Source organism: Silurus aristotelis (genome assembly GCF_946808225.1).
Source record: "Silurus aristotelis genome assembly, chromosome: 1".
NCBI lineage: Eukaryota > Metazoa > Chordata > Actinopteri > Siluriformes > Siluridae > Silurus > Silurus aristotelis.
This window is the reverse complement of record NC_139574.1, coordinates 25102515-25128817: the sequence shown is the minus strand read 5'-3', so window position 1 is coordinate 25128817 and position 26303 is coordinate 25102515. Positions and strand designations below refer to the sequence as shown.

Below are 26303 nucleotides of genomic sequence, written 5' to 3'. Positions count from 1 at the left end.
AGCAAATTTGTTATTTCAGATCAAACTGAAAACTGTGTGTATCAAACTAGTAGCCCTTCACATTAATCGGTACCCGAGAAGTAGCTCTCGGTTTCAAAAAGGTTGGTGACCCCTGATCTAGGCAAACCTACACACTTTTTGTAGTTTTTGTAACTCTGCAGGTAGGTTGTTCCAAACATCTTGAAAAAACTAACCACAGATCTACTATGAAGGTAAACTGCCTAAAATCCTCCTGTCTCTTCATGTAATCTGTGTGTGTGTGTGTGTGTGTTAATTATTTTACTTATTTAAAAACACAACTCAGTCTGAAAGGTATGGATCTTGTTCAACATGTCTGCCATTTGTAATAAAATGGCAGGTGTGTATAAAATCCCATACAAAGAACACAAGACTTACGGCCAGGCAAATAAACGCATGGCCACGCCCACTACACTCACTCTCACTACGTAATAAATACTATGTAAGAATAAATGAACAAACATCACGTCACCAGATAATATCCAAAACACTGCTCAATATTATTTTACAGCGTCAATCGGCTAGTATTTCTTTATGGTTTTTTTTCCCCCCTTTTATCGGTTCGAGACAGGAAGTAGCTCTTGACTGCGCTTCAAGGTTTCTAATGTGCGGAAATACGTCCAGGGAAAAGTTCAGCTCGAGCACGGGAAGTTGTGACGTGGTGAAATAAACTCATACAACCTGTTGAAACTGGAGCACGCGCTGTAATTGGTAGAAACTATCCCCCGTTCTTTTAGGAAAAGAGGTTTGTTTGAAGCATGATGGATAGGAGTGGACGTGACTTTTTGCATGCGCTTGATTTCTTCTAGCGAGTGAAATATCGCAAGGGCTTTCCCTGTCCTGTCATTTTCACCGTGCACATGGGGGACGAGAACGACTTCCGTCCGGTTGCTCGCAACAGAAGGCGCGCGACCATCACCAGCGCCAAGGGTGAGCTCCTGAAACGTACGAATGGCGCGAGCTCAACTGATCCCAGCAGTTTGGCATGGATTAAAACCAAACACAAGTGCCAGGAGACACACACCCGGGTTTCAGCTGAGGAGAAGCAGAAGGATAGTCGCAATGATAACCTGAGGTGAGGGAGGTGTATTGGGAATGTTTCTTTTCCCTACAGTACATGTAACGTCTGCATCATGTGTGGTGGTGATATGCACAATTTAAACCCCATGCTTAAGATCAGTTGGGTGTGACGATAATAAAGCACTTGTCAGCCCACTTATATCTCTTGAAGAGGCAATAATAAAAAGTTAATTTGTCACCAATGCCCTGTCTCAGAGCAATGGTTTTTGTGTCTTTGCACCATGCTGTTTCAGATCAAACACACCACAATACATGACATTGATTACTGCTGCCTGTAATTCTACTTATCAAGAGAAATGGCAGTGTGCCCCATAGATAATATTTGTCCACATTTTCAAAACAGGTTTAACTGCATGATTAAATCGATTGCTTCATTTCTTTCGTCACAGTTGCCACAGGTTGCAAGAGTCAATGTTGAGCTCTGCAAGCAGTTTCAAAAATTACAGAGGCATTCTCAACTGGTGTGTTGTCATGCTGGTGAGTCTGATCCGTTGTTTCCCCTCTCCCATGCACACACAAAATCATTGTAGATTGGAGCAGGCTCAAATGAAAAAAAAGACTGTCTCCTTTTTTCCCTTTTATAAGTGCGTCAAGTCACGTACAGTCATCAGCGTTGCTTAATTCTTACACATGAGTTAAGGCGTACCTTGCTGGAGTCGGGTATCAAACTTTGAACACAGTCCATTGGGCATTAGGAGGTCATACTGTAAAAGAAACAGGTCTCTTATCACATAAATTGTGCAGAGTTTGCTTTAGGTCAGTGTTGTTGAACATCACCGTGCACAGTCTTGAGATGCTGACAATAACTTTGACATTGAGAAATGGAAGGTTTTGACATTGAGATACTAAAAATGTTGACAGTGAGATACCAAGCCTTCAAAGGAAGGAATAATGAACATAGAAGCTGTTTGAGAAATCTCTTTCTGACAGTGCAAGACTGTAAACTATATGACTAAAGGTATGTAGACACCTGACCATCATATGTGGTGCTTCTCCAAACCTTTTTCCACAAAGTTTGAAGCACTCAGTTGTCTTAAATGTCTTTGAATCCTGCAGCATTACAGGGTTTTTTCCCCTTCACTGAAACTATAAGGCCCAAATTTGTTGTAGTATAAAAAAGAATGCCCCAGTGAGTGTGTGTCTGAATTTGCAACTCCCCACATTCATGCCCCAGAATTTAGTGGTAAGCTTTCCCAGAAGAGTGGAGATGAATATAAAAGGAAAAGTAGACTAAATCTGGAATGGGATGTTCAGCTAGAACATATAAATCTGACGGTCACAAATCATTGGCCATATAGTGTATATGCATATAGAGCTATGTATATAAATAGAGGACTATTTCTCCCAAAGGGAATTATTTACATTTTACAGCAGCACAGAGAGGTATAGTAAATATAAATTAACGTATACATTTATTATAGTAATGATGATAAACTTGCAGTCTACCACTTACGTTGCCGAGGGAACTCAGAACTATGTTCCACACATAAAAAAGTATTGTGTTCGGTGCACGTTAAACCCCTAATGGACATTAATGTAACGTGCTGCTTGTGACGGTGTGTAATATAAAGACGTTGATCATGACGGGAGAAATCCTGAAAGATTCTTCTCTAACATTGTGATCGTTAAAACCCATCGCATTGGTAATTCTTGTGCATTTTCATTCCTGAATGCATTTAAAGTAGCTTAGAAACAAGTGATCTTGCTGAAGTATGTGGCATGACACTTACTTGGCACTCGATGAATCATTGTTCTGCAGTGTGTTTGGGGGACACAGTTAGTGCCAAGTGGCACCTAAGAATAGATTTCCTAAAACAGCTCCTCTTCATGAACCCAGACTGAGGTTAGCTTCTTCATTCTCATTTTTTTCAAAATGAGATGGATACATTTACACCTTTCATTCTGCCTTTATGGGTTTAAAAGGTTGCTCCAGAGACATGGATGGCTTTATGTATTGTTCAGGCTGTACGGTATCACTGCTCCATAGATTGCTCCTTTTGTTAAAAAAACAAATATAGATTGACTTCAAAATGAATGACTGGTAACGATTAATATTTCAATAATCAATAATATTTCAACAATATTAGCTATTAATGCTAGGATTAATTATAGCACACAATTCTCGTAGCTTCTGTATCACTCTGTTTTCTTGTGTTACAGACCTTGAGCAATGCACGTCTGTTCTTGGAAAACCTTCTCAGGTTTGTAGACGTTTCATCCTGGCCTAGATTGCATAAAAAATAGTCTTTGCTATCTGGCTTGGTGCTAGAGGCCGGTTTGAAATAAAGAACACTTGTTGTAGGTACCATATGTCTAAGACCCCAACTAACTATTAACTATAATGAGTGGAATAGTCGAGATGTTTAGGTTGCTGGGTGCATGCACAGGACCAGCTCTGACTCAGTGGGACTGCTGAGCCCCATGCTGAGGGCACCATATGTTACAATCATGTTGTACTCTACTGTAGGCAAGCAGTTACGTTCCAGCTGCCAGCTCTAGTCACAGCCATGCAAACACTTTCACATGCAAAACAAACATTTATGAGGCACAGTTAGAGCAGATGTGCAGTTGAGACAGGTAGACAGGACATGTATTAGTTTCTATGTTTAGAGAGAGAAGTGGAGAAACTGTATTGTATCAGAAGGTTGTTTGAGACGGAGAATGTATCAATATAAATTAGTCTGAGTTAATACATGCATTCCAATCATTTTTTACCTTTGTAATGACTTTATATTGTTTTAAGGTATGGTGTACTAGTGGACCCCATTCAAATCGTGTCATTGTTCCTGAAGAACCCGTATAGCTGGCCTGCTGCATGCCTGGTCATTGGTATGTTTATTCTGCACTTCAGTAAAGCATGCTTATTTTTGGTTTTATTCAAAGGTTAACCGATTTAAAAATAGGAGCCAATTAATCCAAAAAACAGTTGATGCACATATTTATTTGCTAAAAAGTTTACAGAAATGGACACAAATCACTTTAGTGTTATAGAGAGCCATAATTAATGCAAGCTGCAGTTTTAATGAACATGCTCACCAAAAATATCTACAAGGCAGTGATTGCACGCTGGCTTCACAGAGAGCGAACCCGACCCCCCCCCCCCCCCTTTTTTTTTTTTTTTTTTTTTTTTTTTTTTTTTTAAATCTTTGTTCAAGAACATGCCAACAGCATTGTATTGTGCTATCAGTATTTTGAATTTTTTTTCCCCTTCCAAAATAAATTATTCTGTTTCAGTAATCTGTTTCTAAAGAAGTAGTTCTGTTACTGGATGAAAGGTGTGTTTTTTCTGGCTTATCTTAATCACACTTTTATCTCCATCACTGTGATGCTTTACTGTGCTTGAGGTGTGTGTGTGTGTGTGTGTGTGTGTGTGTGTGTGTGTATCATGCCTGTCACAGGGTTAATTCAGAGGGCAAAAGGTTGACCCTGTTTTGATTGGTGACATACTAAAAAGCTCATTTGCCGCTGAGCGCCGCTGTATGTCAGATGCATATTAAATCACTTTGTGCATTTATAATTAATTAACGGTTGTCTGCTGCTTCATTTTCTTTTCTTTTTTTGGAAAGTACTGTAAATGTTATGCATTTTTGTTAGGGAAGTCTTAGCTTCTTAGAGTCTAAAACCCCTCTGTGCTTATCTGTGCGTGTATATGGATCAGCTCACGCAGTTGCAGAAATGACAAGAATGTTTTTTTTTTTTTTTATTATTATTATTTTTTATAAGATTAATCCAAGATTGCAGATTGTTAATGGGTGAAAAATGCATTATTTACTCTTAAGGATTAAATGACTGAATTGGGCCATCACAAAGCTGGCAGAGCTTCTGAAGAAATTTGTGAATTATTGTATTATATAAATACATTTCCTTATATCATATCAATTCTTTAGATGTCCAGCGTATTATTAAGTTATTAATATTAAACTGATAGGATAGCTATGCATTTACAGAGCATGGAATAGATGCCTGTGAGTTTATAAGAGAAACCTGTAATAATTGGGATTGTAACATCTTTTGTATGTGTGTGATTGCAGTGATTAATAATGTGTCTTCTTTCAGCTTCAAATTTGTTCATACTTGTGGCGCTGTACACAGAGAGGAAATTAGCCACCGTAAGTTTCCTATTTTCAATCCAAGACCATTACAGAAGTAAGGCTTTACAGATTACACAGTTCTCAAAATACTAAGTGAATGAATTAACTTCCATTTGGGTTTTTTTGTTTGTTTTGTTTTTTCATTCAGGCAGCTTTCACTGAGCTGATTGGATTGGTTATTCACATCATCAATCTGACAGTAATCTTGTGCTTTCCAGTGGCCACTGTACTCTCACTGCCCTCTGTAACCCCAGGTGAGAAATCCAAAAGGACTTTTCTCTCCAATACATCCTCAAAAATGTGACATTGTTTGATAAGTGATCAGCATCAGTAAAATCTAACCACTGCTACTTATCCAGCTGCCTGGGAAACTCCAAATTGTAATTAAAAGATTAAAGCACCATCATACAGACTAATCAGCTTTAAACATCTATATCCTGTATAGCATTGATTTATGTTAGGTTTATAGTGCTCTCATAAAGCTATCAAGACTTCTCATAGCTTGTCTAGTATCTTTTGGGAAACATATTGCCTTATTTCCCCTGGTGTAAACCTTTTTTCTGGCACCACTATTCTACCTCATCTGTTAGCACAATGGGAGGTGCCAAAGGCACTCCATCTGTTGGGTTTGGGCCACACTCCACCCTCAAGTATGAGACAGTAAGGTCAGCGGTGAGGCCACTGGGGCTGCTACTGGCATTAGAGCAGAACCCGAGAGTCCCTACATGGGCCATTTCCACCCGGCATATGGCTGCTATTGATAAAGCTGTGGTGGCCTACACACTCGTCTTCAGTGCCAGGACTGTGTCATCAGGTTGCTTATTGGCTTGTGCTTCTTATTGAGTTATGCATTGTCTACATGCAATGCATTTGGAATTGAGGATCCTAGCCTAGTGGCGCCATTAAAAAAAATGTTGCATTTGATTTGCATTTGGTTACCATAGTAACAGTTGGCCTTAAATTTTTGACATTTTTGTTGTATGTATTTTCTCGAAATTTTCCTCATTCGCCCTTCTACTCTTGGCTTTGTTCAGTTGGCGGTGCCTTCGCGCTGGCCGTCTACACTATCCTGTTTCTAAAGCTCTACTCGTATAAGGACGTGAACAGGTGGTGCAGGGAAAGGATGCAGGCGAAGGCTCGCAGCCTGTCCAGATCACTGTCATGTGAGTACACTCACTATCCTCTAGGCAAGGAGAATCAACCTGCCGTTCTTCCATACTGATCACGTTTACTGAATAGTTTCCTCCATTCAAATCAGTTCATTTGCATTTTTTGTTTTACTTTTCATATCACACAGACACTCAGGAAATCCAAATGTATTGGGAAGAACATTTCACACAAGGCTGCTACTGTTTTAGTGATGAAAGTAATACACAACAGGGACCTGTGAGATCACAAGTTTTAGTCTTGGCCATTATGAATGTTTATTAAATACTTATCTGACTGTAGCAAAGTGTGGTACCTGCATTTGAATTACTGATTTACTGGGATGTCTTTAGTGCAATTAAGAGCTGTTGTATAAATAATGAGCCACTATGTCGTTTCTTTTGCCGATAGCAACTCGGCCAACTTGTGGGTGAAAATGGGTCTTGATAGATGTTCTCTATGCATACAGTGTCACTGTAGCAAGAGAGCATGTGCAGCCATGACTCACCATATTCACCCATTTCATATTTTTAATTGCTCAGTATTTAGTCAATAATGTTAAACATTTGGACTTGCTGTTTCAGGAGAATGCATGAGGTCATGTGATATAGCAGCTATGGATATTTGTCACAAAAATATATTGAGTCTTTTTTATGTAATAGTTAACTGGGTAAAAAAAATAGCAATAGTTTGTGGGTTTCTGGACAGTTGTGTTCAACTTTTTCATATTTATTGTGTGCACACATCTTTGTCCCACTATCATGTATTGAATGAGCTTTTGATTCTTGTCAGAATATACCTGTGAACCAGATTTTCCAGGACTTGTTTTTTGGTTCTGCAAAGAAAATATATTTTGAAGGAAAATTCAAAATGCGATTTATACTATTCAATAAACCTCATGAAACATAACACTCAGAATTACAAGTTGAAACATGGGTTTATAGATATTCCAATGAACTTGTTTGTTTGTTTGTTTGTTTGTTTTCTTGAATTATTCCCTAAAATTCCTACAGCAGTATCAGGTACTAACGACGGTATTATTAATAGCAGTAGCGTATTACCATTAAATCAGTGCTGCCCGCATTACTTAAAGCTGGTTAGAGTGAAAAATTTACTTCTATCCCTCCATTCATTCTTTGATTATAGGTCCATCACAACCATCTACCAGTAGAGAAATGTACGTGTCTTACCCTGGAAACCTCTCTGTGAAAGGTGAGTGATGCAGCTTTGTTGGTTTTTTTATGTAAATTTTATTAGAAGGAGACTGTGGATATGAACGAATGAACTCTCGGGACATCACAGTCTTATAAATTCATAGCTTGCCTGTTTAAATACAGCATAACTTACAGCAGTAGGTGCATCATATGCTTCGAGACAAATAGGATAATGAGGTTAATGATGCTACAGTATTCTGATTAAAGTAAAAGTAACATTGTACCAATTTTTCTTCATCTACCAGATTTGTATTATTTCTTATTTGCTCCCACACTGTGCTACGAGCTAAATTTTCCTCGTTGCAAATCTGTACGTATGGGATTTCTGCTCAGGAGGTTGTTCGAGATGGTAAGTGTCGTCAGTTTTACTTCTCTGCTATCTGTAAAATGTACAAGAAATATATAACTTATATCGCAAATGTAACCATCTGTTTTACAGTTGCTGCTCACTCAGCTGTTAGTTGGCTTAACACAGCAGGTATGCCATATTATTTTGCCATCATTAGGGGAAACATTTTTGATCATAATTTCTCCTGGGAATTTATAACTTTGTGCTCTTTTTTGTTGTTCTTCAGTGGATGGTACCAATCATACAAAGTTCAATGAAGCCATTGCAGGTATTATATTGATTCCAATGTTCCCTGTTCTCTGTTTAGCAACACCGTATAGGGATGTGGATTAAAACTGTCTTTTCTTCACAGGAAATGGATTTCTCTAGGATGATTGAGCGCCTGCTCAGGCTAGCTGTTAGTAGCATGTGGAGCTGTTAAATATACTTTTGAAGCTGTTTCTTTTCAGCTAAAAAAAATAAAAAATACATTTGACAAAATAAATCTTAATGTGGCTTAACAAACAGAATGCAAAACTATTTTGCTATTTTTTTTTTTTTTCCTTTGAATATCAGGTCCCCAACCACTTTCTGTGGTTGATATTCTTTTATTCGTTTTTCCACTCATCCATGAACTTCGTGGCTGAGCTTCTGAGGTTTGGCGATCGAGAATTTTACAGAGACTGGTGGTATGTCAATTGATAAGTCAATACAAAAGATGTACAATTAAGTAGATCATTTTCTGTTCTTGTTTGATGGACTTGTTTTACTGATTTGAAAATTACTGATTTGATTCCAAGCAGATAATAAGTTCACATAGTCATGATGGCATACAGATTTGCACTTTGACGTAATTTCTTTAGATGTTGCTCATTTACGTTTCAGGAACGCAGAAAGTATAACTTACTTCTGGCAAAACTGGAACATCCCTGTCCATAAGTGGTGCCTTCGGTAAGCTTTTCAAAGAAGCAAAGACAGCTGAAGAGTTAGCTGGATAAAATACAGCGCAGTGAAGCGTATCAAGACTGTAATGAAGAGACACTATAATGTGATCCGTCTGGCACATTATGCATGCTTATTTACTGTGTTGAGTGACTGTTTATTCTCTCTCTCTCTCTCTCTCTCTCTCTCTCTCTGTCTCTCTCTCTCTCTCTCTCTCTGTCTCTCTCTCTCTCTCTCTCTCTGTCTCTCTCTCTCTCTCTCTCTCTCTCTCTCTCTCTCTCTCTCTCTCTCTCTCTCTCATATATATATATATATATAATTACTCTGTTTTTCTTTCTTTCCAAAGACATTTTTACAAGCCCTTGCTGAGAAAAGGGGCCAGCAAGTTAGTGAGCCAATCAGCGGTATTCTTCGCCTCAGCCTTTTTTCATGAGGTGAGGTGTACATGAATCAAGCATTCTTTTGAATACTGAAAAAAGTCAATTTCTTTTCAAATGAAAAACACGAACAAGACAACATGCATGCAAACATCTTAATGAATGTCCTTAAGCAGTAAAATCTAAGCTGAAACTAATTGATCTGGCATTCAGACCACAGAAATGACAAAAAGTTATTGGGTGACTAAAAACAAAAATTATACAGTAAGTAGGTTGTTGGAATTTAAAACTAATGAAAAATTTTATACTTCTCAAATTAAACGTCAGTAATTTTTAGTTTTATTTATATCCATAGCTTAAGTTTAACAGCCATTGTCAATCTAAGAAACGGTAACGCAAAAATAGACTATGGATTAGTCCATAGTCTAAGTGAGTTTGTAATCGTTCTTCGGATCGTATCAGATCTTTGCTCCGTGAAAGGTGTATTGTAGGGCTATCTGCTCTCTAAAGTATTGTGGAGTCTGAGGTGTAATGATCAGGCGATATGGATCACTGCATCGATTTGAAAAGCTGTCAGTGCAACAATAGTTAAATGATTATCAGTTATAATTGGTAAATCAATGTATTATCCATTAGGATTTATTATAAATTTATAATTATCAAGGACTGGCAACTGGTGAGAAAAAAAATCATTTATCTTTTTAAACTGATGTGTAAACATGCTAGCAGGTGATTTGGCCCAAAACATTGATACGTAAAATAGGATCTTTTCATCGTCATCATTATTCAAAGGTTGACTGTAGACTTTCCTCTACAGATTCTGAACAAAATTGGTGACCTCTCTATTTAAAGCTACTTAATGAAATAGTGACAGTATGGTGTCATTTGAGATTCAGTTGTACTATTTAATATTGAGTCTTTGCCTTGTGAATCGAAACCTACACATTTAAATTGTATAGTTCCATCACAGATTCAGTAGAATTGTCAGATATTTGATTACAATTGTATCATATTATGAGGAAGCCTGAGGATTAGTGTTGAGTCTGCTTTGAAACATTTTTCAGTACAAGTAAAGGTGAGAGCATAGTTTTGTAGACAAGGAGCAATGTAAAGCAACACCATATCACCCAGGTGCTCTCTGCGATAAGTGCTCGGCCTGAAAGAAACAGACAGAACAAAGGGCTACAGGTGCATCCAGATACCACAGAGAACGCCCAGGCCTTTTTAGAAAGTCACCTTCTGTGGCGTGTTTGAGAACTTCCAGAGAACTTGTAGGGTAACAGATCAGCTGTAATCTGGATTGGTTTGATTTAGCACTGGAACATGTATTGCCATGTTTGTGTGATTCTGGCTAAATACACAATTGTGTGTGTGTGTGTGTGTGTGTGTGTGTGTGTGTGTGTGTGTGTGTGTGTAGTATCTGGTCAGTGTTCCTCTGAGGATGTTCAGACTGTGGGCATTCATGGGCATGATGGCTCAGGTAAAAGATTATATGAATTTATTAACTTTTAATGCTTATAATATAACTGTTACTTGTAGAATTTTTTTTTTTTTTTTTTTTTTTTCTTTCTCTCGGTGAAGTGACTTGCAAAGACTATACTTTTTCCATAGCATATGTGCTCTATTTTTAAACTGTAGAAATGTCTCTATTGCAGCTGCCATTGGCATGGTTTGTGGGCAGGTTTCTCAGGGGTAACTACGGAAATGCTGCAGTGTGGCTTGCTCTCATAATTGGCCAGCCAATAGCTGTTCTTATGTACGTCCATGACTACTACGTCATCCACCACCTGGAGGAAGCAGCAGAACCAGCACTACTTTAAGTAGCAGTTTGTGTACTGCCACCAGAACCGTCCAGCTCATATCTCCACTTATGCTTTTATTAAAGTCCTTTTTTTTTTTTTTTTTTTTTTTTTTTTTAAACAAGAAGGAGGAGAACCGTCCAGCTCACATCTCCACTCATGCTTTTATTAAAGTTCTTTTTTTTTTTTTTTTTTTTTTTTTTTTTTTTTTTTTTTTTTTAAACAAGAAGGAGGACCTTCTTAGGCAGCAACTAGTTATGTAGTGCCTTACTGGGATTATTTTAAATGGTGCAACACAAGCCAAGGATTTCAAATTGTATGGCATTACAGAACATAAGGTTTTTACGTTTACGTTTACCAATATTATATTTACTGTTTAGATACTGCAGGTGGATGTATTTTGACATTTTATAGCATTATAGGTATAGAATTGAGACTTTTTAATGACTTTTTGGATCATTTTCTTGAAAAGTGTGGTTGCAAATGCAATGTATTTAGCATAAAAAAATAAACATTTGTAGACTATTATTGGTTAATTTTAATAGAATATTTTTGTTTCTCAGTGTGTTCTGATGTACTCGGAGCGCATGAGAATTCAGGGACTTAATTGTGTAAAATCAGGGAGTGCCACCTACTGGTGCTTTGTATATCCTAAAGAGTAAATGAAACTCTTAGGCCATGTAATTATACCTTCATGTGGAGACATTCATCAAACATAATTATATTCCATAGAATAGCAAATACAGTGTAATCTCTGACACCGACATTTTCTGCAGATTTGGTCCTTTTAGAGCCATTTGTTTTCAGGATGATGAGGGTGCCAAGTTTCTCCAATCAGTACAAGTTGGTGATAAATGGCTTCAGAGATAAGTTGTATAATAGCTTGTGGTTGTACTGTATAAACATCCTATCTCCAACACTGAGATGCAGGCATGATTTCACACAGCGCTATCTTAAAGGTTGATTGCACGTTACAACACTTTGGCCTGTTTAAAACACTGCCTGACTCACGGTACTGGAAGAATGATTACAGTGCAGAGAATCAATGCCATTGATGCAGAGATGTAGTTTATCTATTTTTACCAGTAGCACTGTGCTCCAACCTGCATCAAGTTTGTTGTAAGTTATTTAGTTTTGTACCTTTCTGCATTGCCAGCTACATACAGTATATGCCTGTTTACAACATGACTTATGATTGAACATTGCTTGATTTTAAATATATTGTTCTGTGTTCTTAGTTCATTTTCAATGGCTTTTTGTAATTTTTGTCATTTTGAGATTGGTACAATGAATAAAGTCATGATGGAGGTTTTGGGATATGTGAAATATCGTCAGCATGTTTTATCAGTTAGAGGTTGCTACCAAAATTAGGATAAACAGGTGTTGCATGCCCAATGCCAACCCTAATTTTAACACTTTTATATATATATATATATATAGTGAGGAAAATAAGTATTTGAACACCCTGCTATTTTGCAAGTTCTCCCACTTAGAAATCATGGAGGGGTCTGAAATTGTCATCGTAGGTGCATCTCCACTGTGAGAGACATAATCTAAAAAAAATAAATAAATCCAGAAATCACAATATATGATTTTTAAACTATTTATTTGTATGATACAGCTGCAAATAAGTATTAGAACACCTATCTATAAGCTAGAATTCTGACTCTCAAAGACCTGTTAGTCTGCCTTTAAAATGTCCACCCCCACTACATTTATTATCCTAAATTAGATGCACCTGTTTGAGGTTGTTAGCTGCATAAAGACACCTGTCCACCCCATACAATCAGTAAGAATCCAACTACTAACATGGCCAAGACCAAAGAGCTGTCCAAAGACACTAGAGACAAAATTGTACACCTCCACAAGGCTGGAAAGGGCTACGGGGAAATTGCCAAGCAGCTTGGTGAAAAAAGGTCCACTGTTGGAGCAATCATTAGAAAATGGATTCTCAATGATCCTAAGGAAGGTGAGAAATCAGCCCAGAACTACACGGGAGGAGCTGGTCAATGACCTGAAAAAAGCTGGGACCACCGTTTCCAAGGTTACTGTTGGTAATACACTATGACGTCATGGTTTGAAATCATGCATGGCACGGAAGGTTCCCCTGCTTAAACCAGCAAATGTCCAGGCACGTCTTAAGTTTGCCAATGACCATTTGGATGATCCAGAGGAGTCATGGGAGAAAGTCATGTGGTCAGATGAGACCAAAATAGAACTTTTGGGTCATAATTCCACTAAACGTGTTTGGAGGAAGAAGAATGATGAGTACCATCCCAAGAACACCATCCCTACTGTGAAGCATGGGGGTGGTAGCATCATGCTTTGGGGGTGTTTTTCTGCACATGGGACAGGGCGACTGCACTGTATTAAGGAGAGGATGACCAGGCCATGTATTGCGAGATTTTGGGAAACAACCTCCTTCCCTCAGTTAGAGCATTGAAGATGGGTCGAAGCTGGGTCTTCCAACATTACAATGACCCGAAGAACACAGCCAGGATAACCATGGAGTGGCTCTGTAAGAAGCATATCAAGGTTCTGGCGTGGCCTAGGCAGTCTCCATACCTAAACCCAATAGAGAATCTTTGGAGGGAGCTCAAACTCTGTGTTTCTCAGCGAAAGGCCAGAAACCTGACTGATCTAGAGAAGATCTGTGTGGAGGAGTGGGATGTCTATGATTGCTGAATAAAAAAAAAAAAATTATATTTGCACTGGTTTGGGAAATATAACATGTAATCATGCATTATGCATTCACTGACAAACACTGAACTTATGTTCATAAAACGAGTTGGCGATGATCTTTGGTTTTGTGACGGTGCACTATGCTAGATGTAGCCATTAAAAGATGAGGGATGCACATGGTCAGCAACAATACTCAATAATCTGTGGCATTTAAGCCCAAAGTGTGCCAAAAAAGCATTCCCCACATCATTACACTACCTCCACCAGCCTGTATTGTTTACTTAAGTCCATGGATTCATTATGTCCTGGCAATTTCTGAATCGAGATTCATCAGACCAGGCTGCATTTTTTTTTCCAGTCTTTAGTTGTTTGGTTTTAGTGAGCTTGTTCAGTAGTTGAACTGGAAATTTTTGTTTTGTTTGATTTATGTACTGGTGATGGAAAACAGCCCTGCTTTATTAAATGCTGTTGAATAAAGATACATCCAAACCTGCTTCAAAAACATCCGGCTTATCTGTTTGCTGAGTAAAAGTGTTGTTGACTCCCAAGTGCCTATTACAGATTTCATCTGGAAACTCAAAAGATAGTAGCTTATAACATAAGTCAAGTGTACTAAAGTCTTTTTGTTATCCTGCCTCACCAAAATCTATGGCCATGAGCGTCCACTGTTCATGGTCAGAAAATCAATGTCTTGAGCTTTAACTTAACTTCAGGGTGCTACAATGAATTTTCCCCCTAAATGTGCATATAAAGCACATACAACTGTTCAAGGTTTGAGTAATGGTGTTTAAGTGAAAAGTCTATTACCATTCTAAAAGTGGATCTGTTCTGAAACAAATGTCACACAGTAATGAGCTCTATAGTCTTTTTCTAAAACACTCTTCTAAACATCCTGGGCCACTCTCGTAAGCTTTTATCCCTTTCCTGTACAAAACTGTTGCGGCCCCTGAATCCTGTGCTCAGATTGAACAAAATTCCCTGTGGCTGTAAAGTGAAATATAAATATTAATATTATAGCATATTACATGCTGGATGTTAAGAAATTTGAGATTGATTCAGTGTGCTGTGCTGCACCGTGGCACATACTAGTTGACTAAGTGGGTGTGAACAGAGGGCAGACATTTTGTTGCCATTTATGTTTAATGGGTTTATTCACAGCCAAGGCCTCAGAGCGCTCCTCGGGATACAGTGTCACCTGCCAGAGATGTGCCTTTAACCTCACACGCCTGATAAAAAGCAGGCAAGCAGTACATTGATTCTTATGCAAGTCAAGGAGATGGAGTCATTTTCCAGTCTTAAAGTGGAACCAGGAAATCATCTTGTGTCATTCTGTAGATTTCCATGCCTTGTTCAAATGACAGGTTGCATTTGTGTGGTGGGAAATTCCTTGAAATTCAGCATAAGGTTCTCAAAGTGAAGGGTCTGATTGACTGACTGATTGATTCTTATATTAATATATTTAGGTCTTATATTTCTTATATTTATTTTATATTTATTTATTGACTTTTATTTTATTTAATTTTTTAATTTTTTTATTTTTTTTATAATATAAAAAATAAAATAAAAAGCTTTTTTAAAAAGTAGTTCTTTAATTTGCAAATAGAAAGTTCAGGAATCAAAAGCTCTGAATGGCCAAAATAGGATTCTGCACATTTTCTTAAAATACTGAGACTAATATTTAAAAATTATTTCAAATGGTCCTCACTTATTAATCGATCATCACTGTCCTTTAATAAATTGGGTAGCTGTATTTAGCAGACAATATCGATCCTTGACTGGTCTGTGTATTTATCAGGTAATAAAATAATATTTGTGTGGCTCTAATCTAAGTGGTTTTATAAACATTCTAGGATTGCATAATAAATTAACTAATGTGCATTAAACACAGCTCGAGGAATCACATGTTTATATGTACAGTCTGTGCATATAAATTACAGTGTAGGCGCAATTGGACAGAAGTGGTAGCTCAATGATAAAGATGTTGTTTGTTTCTGATTAGAAGGTCATAAGTTCAAATCCCAGCAACACCAAAATGCCACTGCTGGGCTGTGAGAAAGGACTTTTACCCCTTTAACTTCTCAGTTGTATACACATGATAACTGTGAATCACTCTGAATATGGGTGTCTACCACATGGTGTGAATAAGCAATGGAAATTTTGTTATAATTATTATTTCCCAAGAATGAAGCTACTGTAAAACAAAAAAAAATGCAGCAGCGAATGGACAAGAATTAAGCATATTTTTGTTCTTCGTAAACATGAAAAACAAGGATTTCTACAATTTCATTGGTCACCCATTAGAAGCAATAGAGCCATAAAGAGTTGAATATTTGAAGCATTTATATATATATATATATATATATATATATATATATATATAACATTTCATAATGCATAACATTTATAGATGTCATATTGGCACCCTCAGCTCACCATAAATAGAAATAAGTGTTCAGGCTAAATCAGGCAATACAGAACAGTTACAGAGCCTAAAACATGTGCCAGGTTTTTAAACTGCAGTATTAGTCATTGTTTAATAACATTACAGAAAGAAAAGCTAATTACATTCACTTTTAGTAACCACTTGAATCCTGTAATCCTATCTCTAGAACCCGAGGCATCATAAATATGTTCACACATTTATTCACACAAACCAGTCTGCCCACCTGCATGTTTTGGGGCACTGGAGAAATCCTAGGTGGAGTTAGTGAGCACATGTGAAACTCTATAATGACAGTCGTCCAGTGGTATGTATTGAGTGAATAAAAGTGCAGATTATACAGTGCTCACTGAAATATGAAATAAATCCAAACAATACCAAAGTAACAAACCAAAGAAATGCTAATCATAACCTAAAAGGCAACAAAGAACAACACACAACCATGCAGGAAAAACTGTGACGTCTCAAATGCAAGTGCTAATTAAAAGAGAATATAATTCAAGGTAAAACAGTCATGTGACAAAAAAAAGAAAACAAACTAAAAAAAACAGCACAAGCTAATATACATTTTTGTACAGTAAATTTAACAGGAGTTTTTGGGCAGGTAGAAACAGATCCAGACAGTATATGAGGAAATCATTCATGTTTAATAAATCAGTGCAAATTACTCTCATTTAAACATCTGTCATCTCTGCATTGTTTTTTCATGTAGTTTGTAAATCAGTGGTGTGAAATGTAAGGTTTCCTTCCTGTTAACTGAGCTGTGTGGGTTTAAAGAGCCTCCCTCTGAACGAAGGAAGAGAAATGATAGAGAGACTGTCGTGTGTCTGTAGACTAAATAGTTGCCATTGAGGTGAGGGATGAGAAAGACATTTTAGAGCTAGAGTGATAAAGACATAGGCATTTTCTTTAATCAGTCACTTTCTGTGTTACTGTGTGCACGGTGAAGTCCTCATTCAGAGTGCTTTCTGACCACCAGAGTGTTGGAAATATACACTAGGTGAAGTTCAAGGTAGATGCATGGAAACAAAGTGCAGGCTTCTAAATGCACAGGTAGGTGTCATACTGTTTTGTGACTTTTCCTTTGCTTTCCAACTTTTTTGTTGATTTCAAGGATCCATGCAGTAGACATGCATGTTTTAGCCATTGAACAATGGAAGGAGTGTTTACATACTGTGTTGCTTTCAATAATTAAGTAATTATTCAGAATGTTGTAAGCAAAAAGAGTCATTGATTGCTATATAAACACTTATTGCCATTCTGTGTTGCTTGTAAATGTTCAAAGAGGAGCATACTGCTTTGTCTTGGTTTCATCAAAGGTAGATTTTCACATGATCAGTTTCTCAGTCTTATCAGAGACAGGAATGGGGATCTTTCTTTAGCTTTTGGAGAATGAGCTCCTTCATGAAGATCTAAGGAAAGCTGTTCGTAAGCTAGGGAAATTTGGCCATTTTATATATATATATATATATATATATATATATATATATATATATATATATATATATATATATATATATATATATATATATTATATATATATATATATATATATACACATACTTTTCAATAAGTAAGAATGTAAACATTTCATCATTATTATTCACATGCGTATACAATTTAAGTTGGTTTTTTTTGTTTTTTTTTTACTGTTATATTTCAGAAAATCTTTTAATGCAATGTTTTTTTTTTTCATTCAGGAAAGAATGGTCCATGCTTTAAAAGGAAGCATCACTAAGACAGAATTAGAATGCATTTACCATTTTTACTTTTCATTGCAAAGGTTATATTCAAAGGGACCTTGAGAAAAATGAATGTGTCTAGAATAAAACAAAAAGAAAATGGCTTTGGATGCAAACCAATGGTTACATTTTATTTATATTCCATTGAGGTTTTTATCTTTTCTCCCGAATCTTGTCCTAAAAATCTAACATTTTGTGTATCAACAAGCAGTCAACATCTTATCAATCATTTGACATACAGTTGAAGAAGTCAACAGATGACATCATAAACTGAATAGAATAGAATAGAATAGAATAGAATAGAATAGAATAGAAAAGTTGACACTAGTTTTGCAGTAATGTAGTATAAATGCAGCAGAGAAACAATATGATTTATTATATACACTATGTATTACTTTGCATGTTTGTGTATCTGCATCTAGCTGTTTGCCACTGTTGTCACGTTCTCTTTCCTTACAATAGCCTATATGTACTATATGTGAATTTTCTACTTACTATGAACATAATGAATAGAAGGACTGATACTCCAATTAGCCAATTGAAACAAAACTTTTCCCATTAGTTGATAAAGTTAATGACATTTATATCTTTTTTATGTTTCAGACACATGAATACAAAGATGAACAGAACTGAAGAGTTGTTCTATATGAATATTACACCAACAATGCCTCTAATACCAATCACCACCAATGGATCTCCATCATATCGTGAACCCTATCTGCACAGACTAGCCCACCTGGATGAGGGTCTCTATAATGACTTCTATAGCCTGTGGATTGCTCTGGTGGTGGTTAATACAATAATATTTATAGTGGGCATGGCTCTCAACAGCCTAGCTTTGTATATATTCTGTTTCCGTACAAATCCCAGGACCACATCAGTTATTTATACTATTAACCTTGCAATCACGGATCTTCTGGTGAACCTGTCACTTCCCACCCGCATCATACTGTATTACAGTGGAGGCAGGTGCTTGAACTGTTCTTACATTCATTTATTTAGCTATTTTGTCAACATGTACTGCAGCATCCTCTTCCTCACGAGCATCTGTGTGGACCGTTATCTCGCCATCGTACAGGTGGAGACCTCGCACAAGTGGCGCAATCGCAATGAGCTAAAGTGGTTTGCATCTGCATCTGGCTGTTTGCCACTGTTGTCACTTACTCTTTCCTCACAACGGCCTTCAAACATTCAGCCTGCTGCGTGTCCAAGCTTTTCGCATTGACAGTATTTGAGTTCTTCCTGCCTTTGTTGATCATTGTAGTGTTTACGATCAGGATTATGTGTGCACTGTCCAGCCCAGGCCTCATGCAACAAAGCAGGGAGAGACGCATAAAGGCTGTGCAGCTACTCATTACTGTACTGCTGATCTTCACCATCTGCTTCACACCTTTTCATGTTTGCCAAGTCCTAGTCTACTTCCACCCTGACCTGCCCCATCATGTGATTGTCTATCATGTAACGGTCACACTCAGCAGTCTTAATAGCTGCCTGGATCCTGTCGTTTACTGTTTCGTCACCACCAACTTCCAGTCTACTATGAAGAGATTATTACAGAAGACGAAGGAAGAGCAGACTAGTGGTGACATCATTAGCATGCACAAAAGCTCCAAATGCTCAGGCACTATTTTTGCTATCACTAACAGCATGATCATGATTAATATGAATTCCACTGCCAAGGAAGGTGACGGATGAGGCTGTATAGTTTGTCCCTCTATTTATACATACATACATATATATATATATATATACACACACATATATTTACATATACATATACATACATACATACATACATACATACATACATACATACATACATATATATATATATATATATATATATATATATATATATATATATATATATATATATATATATATATATATATATATATTCAACATACATACATACAGGAATGCATACATACCTGACCAAAAATATATATTATTATTAGCATTATTACAGTTTTTCTCAACTGCTTTCAGTCATTTCTCACAACAGATCTGCATTTCTCAAAACTACTCGTCCCACCGTCAGAACCTGTTGTCAGTTCTTCACATCATATCAGCAATGTCTTGTTGTTTTCATCAATTTGCAAATGCTTTTGGACAACATGCAAATGGTTCTGTACATCTGTCAGCTGCTTTTGACAATTCTTGTTGCTTTTGTCCTGCTGTGCAAAATAACTTGTCCTGGTTCTCAGCTGAAATGTCACAACCACCAAACCAATTAGTCTTTTTCTCAGGTTGGAAGTCTGTACTATCAAAATGAGTGAACATGTTCTCAGATTTGTATGTCTATACAGATTTCTACAAATTGTGAATACATGTTTGCTGAGAAATATGTCCAGAATTGACAAATTGCTCTCAGGTGAGTCTTCACCTTCGTTAACAAAGAGAAACATGTGCAACTCTAGACTAACCAATGATCAACCAGTTCTGTGAAATAGCTCAGAGGTGCAACTCATGAAGACTGATTTGGCAGGGTCACATATATGTACAGTGCACAACACAAGTGTTCCCCTTTCTGATAATGGAAGCTGAAGGAAGAAGAAGAGGATTAAGACTGCGTAGTGGAAGGTTAATGATCATCAGCCACATACACGGATGACACTGCTGGCTGCCATGGATGCAGCATGTGAGGACATCTCAGCAGATGCATGCAGAGGCTGGATTAGGCACTCAAGAAGATTCTTTCCACCATGCATAGCAAGGGAAAATATATGTTGTGATGTGGATGAGAATCTGTGGCCCAACAGAGAGGACCGACGCATAGAAAAACTGCCATATAATTTCCCATTTTACCTTCTGTACATGTATAGTTTTTTCCACTTTGTCTTTTTCAGGTTTTCATTTGTTGGTAAATAGCCTATGTGTAGTTTCCTTTGTTTTCTGTATGTAAGTACCACTATTGACAGTACAGTAAAAATGTGAATACAGTGTCATCTTTTGTTTCGATTCTTCCATATACTGTTACGTGGGTCGATGTTGATTGGTTAACTGAGGTTAGATGGAATCAATCAGAAAAATTATCCATTCATACCATGTAAATTACTGTAACACCTGGTTGATGCACAATGTTGATGCACAAAAGTAACTTGTTTTTTTTACCGGAGGGACACTGTATATTATGACTTAACTAAATTTAACTAAAACTGAGTATGATGTTCTACTGACAACATGACTAATAATTTTGATTGTCACGTTCACATTGTTGAAAAAATGACGGGATTCTGCTGCCTCTGACACAATGACTGATAAAAAAAACAGGCTTTTGCAGGATAGACAAAGCATTTCGAGCAGGTGACGCGTATTTTCCGGTTATCCACTATGTCAGGGGTCAGCAACCTCCACCACACAAAGAGCCATTTGGACCTGTTTCCCACAGAAAAGAAAACACTGGGAGCCACGAAAACCCTTTTGACATTTAAATTGAAATAACACTACATGTAACGTGTTTTTTTTTTTTTTGCCTTTATGCTATGTATAATCAAACCATAATGTGTTGCATTTATGAAATCAATGAACTGCGGAGAGAATGAAATTACATTTCTGCATGCAACAAAAATTTTTTGAACTCCTTAAAAAAAGACATTGGGTTGAAGGTTACTTTCAAGTAAAATACTCAATGTCTATTTGAGTCCTTCTTGTATTTATGAAAAGAACGCCGAACATATATTATCCACCGGCAGCAAACCAAAAATGCCGTCCTCTTCTGTGTGCCGTCAACCAAAGTTTAAGAAGTCGCGTGCCGGTGGGTGTCGCACATTAGCGGTTGTGACGCATATGAAGAGCGACAAAAACCTTAACACGTTTTATTTAGATTTTACAAGATTACCAAAATCTTCCAATTTAGAATTACATTTTAAAAACTAACAAACTAAAATAAAATACATTTTAATTAAATACTCATTATTTATTTTCCAAAGCCACAGGGAGCCGCAGAAGAGGGATGAAAGAGCCGCAGGTTGCCGACCCCTGCACTATGTTGTGCAGTTTGTACGTGTTGTTTTGAGAAATGCACTTGGAGATCTGCAAACTTCAATTCTGATCTGAGAAATGACTGAAAGCAGTTGAGAAAAACTGTAAAAGTTGGACAGATAATAGTGAACTGGCAGCGTTGTCAAAGAAATGTGGTCAGAAAAATGTGGTCTTGAATGATTGTGATTAAGATCTTTAAAACACTACACATCTAATCTATGTTAAATACTCAAAGTAAGAGCTTTTCCATACACACAACATGACAAGAACACAACAACAGAATTGGGACTCAACAGCCGTGTGCCCTCAAAAATACACTTGTTAGTCAAAGAAATATAAAAAAATCCACGTGACAAGAAATTGCAGTTTGCTAAGGATCGTAAAGATTGGATTGTGGAGCAATGAGAAAAGATCATTTGGTCTAATAAGTCCTATTTCAAAGTGCTGGCCATGTCAGAGTAAGAAAAAAAGTGCATGAAGCGATGCAGCCATCATTCATACTGTCTACTGTACAAGCCTCTCGAGGTAGTGCTGCAATCTTGGGTTGCTTCAATTGGTCAGATTTAGGCTTTTAGAAAGGCTTATTGAAGGTTTTTGGGATGTGCCAAGAGGATCTTACAGAGCAGTTTCACTCTACCATCCTCAATACAACATCTCTGCCAAAGATAAATGCAATACTGATTGGAAACAAATGTTGTGACATTGCAGAAGGTTAAAGATACCACAACAAATGTGTGCCATAGGATAGTGTGCAATTTATTTAGTCAAGGCAGTGTATTAATCCAGCTAATGTATATTAGATCTTGTTCTATGTCGTAAATAATTAGCTAAAATATTTGGTTTCATTTGTAATCATGAATAATCATGTGAAACTTGAAAGTGAAAGTGTACAAGAAAATGTTATGAATTTAAAAGACAATAAAGAATATTTGTTTAGTGAAAACGATGCCTGAATAGCTCACTGCAAAGAAAAAAAACATCTGACTAAAGACGTTTTAAATAAAAGGAAATTCAATATATAATATAGATTGTCCTTTATTATTTGAGATTTCTACACTTGGTAAGATTTTTGCACTACTATTTCAGGTTTACTTTTACATCTTGCGTCGTTTTGTAGTCCAAGCACAGTATATATACAGCAGAGATATTCAGGATCTTTATGCCTATTCAGATGGTTTTCTTTTTTCCTGCTGTTTCTATAATTTATAGCATGGTTTCCTTGTGTTTGCATTGTTGTTGTTTTTTAAGGTTTTTAGATTTAAAAATGTTTATATAATTACATTGTTAGAACTAAGTAATAAGAAACATCATAAATGGTTTTGTAAATGCCCTTTAAAAAAAACAGGTCCTCTTAAGTACTTTTGATAGTTAAGATTTCCTAACTTTAATTCTGAGATTTTCTTCTGAATGGGAAATCCTGTTTAGTAAGGCTTGACATAGAACCTTTGAGGATTTCCACAGAAGGATAACCAAAGAACCCTATTAAAATACTACTGGCACAAGTCCATGAAAAACATGTGATCTATTGTGTTAAAATTGGGATTTTCATTAATTGTACATTTGAAATGATCTCAGGACCTGTCAAAGCCTCATTTAGTTACTTGAGCTGTTTTCAACCTTAATAAATCTTTCATCCAAAAATGACTCTTGCCTATTTATCAACAGTTAAATGCTATGAAACATAACAGACATATGAACTCTTTAAACCCACATTTGAAATGTCATCATTAATGTGATAGGATTTTGCTACTTTTCTGAATGTTTTGATGGAACTGGATTGTAACTCACTTACTAACGCATCACCAGCTTCTGATTTTCCACAAGAGGGCGCTACTGCGACTCAATTACTCCAACGAATCTGGGAGTATTGCACAATATAGATTCTCACCAGATTCAATTGTCACTTTTACTCATTGCTCAGGTTTACAATGAGCTTATGCCTAGAGACTGGGAAAATGTTTGATTCTGTGATCACTAAAGCTTTTTATTTGGTTCTGTGTGTATTAAATGAGTCTTATGTTATAAGACAGTCAACAAGACATTCATCACCTTCTCACTATGGCATCATCTTCTCAGAAGCAGCCAGGTTTAACAACTACTTCATGACGTTAATGATTCCATATATCCTAATAGTTTTCTGCCCTTTGAAGGAAAAACATTCCCACCTCACATAACTTTTTTCTGTACAAGCTTGTGCAAATCTATATATTTGCCTGAAACTATTAATGTCTTCTCTATCAATAAAACTATTATACATCCAAAGGTTTAGTGATGTTGAGTCAACTCCAGGTTTTAACTTATTCCAGAAGGTTTGTTGGCATGGAGGTGATGTCTTAGAGAAATGTTCTCTCTCTAATCTTCTCTACACTGTGCATAGAGGAAAAATACCCTACCAGAGTTGTTTTTAGCCCTGCTTATTGACCTAACAATAAACAATGGGCATTTTCTGACTTTGAGCTATTTTTATACATAAAAATTTGCCCACTGTGCCACCTCATATTTATATCCCTGTGAGAATGGAAGTCAGGACTGCTTAAAATGTTCTAAATAATCTGACATAAATGGGGTGATCCTCCATTTCATTCTGTTTATAAGAATTTCAATAGTTATATTTGTCTCATATTTTCTAATCAATTCAATTTAATTTGTGTAGCACTTTTAACAGTGGACATTGTCCCCAATGCAGTTTTATATCAGTTATGATATGAATATATATTAAGAATATATTATGAATATAAATTCTATTTTCTAAATTAGTCTCTTTAAATTAATCCCTAATGAACAAACCAGGGGCAACAGCGGCAAGGAAAACCTCCCTGAGATAGATAGATAGATAGATAGATAGATAGATAGATAGATAGATAGATAGATAGATAGATAGATAGATAGATAGATAGATAGATAGATAGATAGATAGATAGATAGATAGATAGATAGATAGATAGATAGATAGATAGATAGATAGATAGATAGATAGATAGATAGATAGATCAAGTCAAGTCAAGTCAAGTCAAGAAGCTTTTATTGTCATTTCAACCATATATAGCTGATGCAGTACACAGTGAAATGAAACAACGTTCCTCCTGAACCCAGGTGCTACATAAAACAACATTACAACAACATGTAGATAGATAGATAGATAGATAGATAGATAGATAGATAGATAGATAGATAGATAGATAGATAGATAGATAGATAGATAGATAGATAGATAGATAGATAGATAGATAGATAGATAGATAGATAGATAGATAGACTGACAATTCTGGAGATGACTGTTTCCCATTCCTCTTTTCTAATCTCTATATGACAGATACATGTCCACATGCTAGATTGATCTGCTAATTTGTTCTATTCACTGATGTTAAATGCAATATAAAGCAATCAAAATCTGCCAGTGTTAAGCACATTGTTTTTGCTCAGGAAGCTGAATAGAAAGGCATTTAATTAGATTATGCTTTTGTCTACATGGACATAAGTTATGACAGCACCCAAGCATTAATCAAAAATATATTCACTTGATTTATTTTATTCTTCGAATATTTCATTATTGGAAACATATAGCTCTATTTTATGCTATTGTGTCTCACACAAACGAGTGTCATGTTCCTGGTTTGGGATTACTATTTAATAACTGATCATGCATCAATAATGCTTTATGCTTTGTAGCAAATCTTTAGGCTTTTTATATAATCCTAAACAGACATTGTAGAGAAAGTCTGTAAGAATATGAATGAAATTGCTCTACTAATGTCATAAGATTATCAGCAATGAGATCTATGATTCATCTACAGATCATCATTCTGTCTGAGGTAATATAGTTCATTATTAACCACAGTGAAATAATCCTGCATCATTACACAAGACTCCATTTAGACTCAGTGGCATGCATAGTAATTATCCAATAAAACTTTCTCTCGGCTTCTAGGGGGTCGCCACAGCGGATCAACCGTAACCGTTTTTACGCTGGATGCCCTTCCTAACGCAACCCTTCCCATTTATCCGGGCTTGGGACAGGCACTAAGAGTGCACTGGCTTGTGCGACCTGACTGGATCGAACCCGGGCCGTCGCGGTGAGAGCGCCGCATCCTAACCACTAGACCACCAGGGAACCTTAGTAATTATCCAATAATGGAACCATATCACAAGCAGTGATTAGGATTTGGAAATGTTGCAAAAAAATATTAAATAAATAAATGGTGTTTAAATAAATATTGACTAAAATGGTTTAAGTGAGAATTAAAAGAAAATTAAAAGATAAAAAAAAAGACATTAAATGATTAATAAAGGGTTAATATGGTGGCTTTTGCAGTGGTGGACTGTCAGTGCCAGCAAGGCCTTCTCTGCTGTTTTAACAGTATTACTAATTGTTTTATTTTTTTAGATTTTCTTTGACTGAAATATATTCGTGTGGATTTAATAGATGTTTTTTATTTTTCATTTCAGAATAACTGACAGAG

General features: G+C 36.5%; 2 protein-coding genes across 2 annotated transcripts; both read left to right on the top strand.

Annotated features, from left to right (window-relative positions):
- The first annotated feature begins 474 nt into the window (after window positions 1–474).
- On the top strand, window positions 475–11100 carry dgat1b (diacylglycerol O-acyltransferase 1b). The gene is made up of 17 exons (XM_083554869.1): window positions 475–1093; window positions 1488–1575; window positions 3259–3299; window positions 3842–3927; window positions 5155–5207; window positions 5338–5443; window positions 6224–6352; window positions 7482–7547; window positions 7795–7898; window positions 7989–8027; window positions 8125–8166; window positions 8251–8295; window positions 8454–8566; window positions 8763–8828; window positions 9166–9253; window positions 10614–10676; window positions 10852–11100. The coding sequence occupies exons 1-17, from the start codon at window positions 879–881 to the stop codon at window positions 11014–11016; spliced, it is 1509 nt and encodes a 502-aa protein (XP_083410995.1). The 5' UTR covers window positions 475–878; the 3' UTR covers window positions 11017–11100.
- A 7371-nt stretch (window positions 11101–18471) lies between these two features.
- Window positions 18472–19573, top strand: gpr20 (G protein-coupled receptor 20). The gene is given in 2 exon segments (XM_083536321.1): window positions 18472–18968; window positions 18971–19573. Coding segments are annotated over 2 exon segments (1074 nt in total). The 5' UTR covers window positions 18472–18478; the 3' UTR covers window positions 19555–19573.
- The last annotated feature ends 6730 nt before the right edge of the window (window positions 19574–26303 follow it).

What these genes read in the sequence shown, in the direction of transcription:
- dgat1b (XM_083554869.1), top strand. Translation starts at nt 879, where the DNA reads ATGGGGGACGAGAACGACTTCCGTCCGGTTGCTCGCAACAGAAGGCGC. An exon ending in TTCTTGGAAAACCTTCTCAG is followed by an intron (nt 3,300 to 3,841) that starts GTTTGTAGACGT and finishes TATTGTTTTAAG; the next exon opens with GTATGGTGTACTAGTGGACC. An exon ending in ACTGCCCTCTGTAACCCCAG is followed by an intron (nt 5,444 to 6,223) that starts GTGAGAAATCCA and finishes GGCTTTGTTCAG; the next exon opens with TTGGCGGTGCCTTCGCGCTG.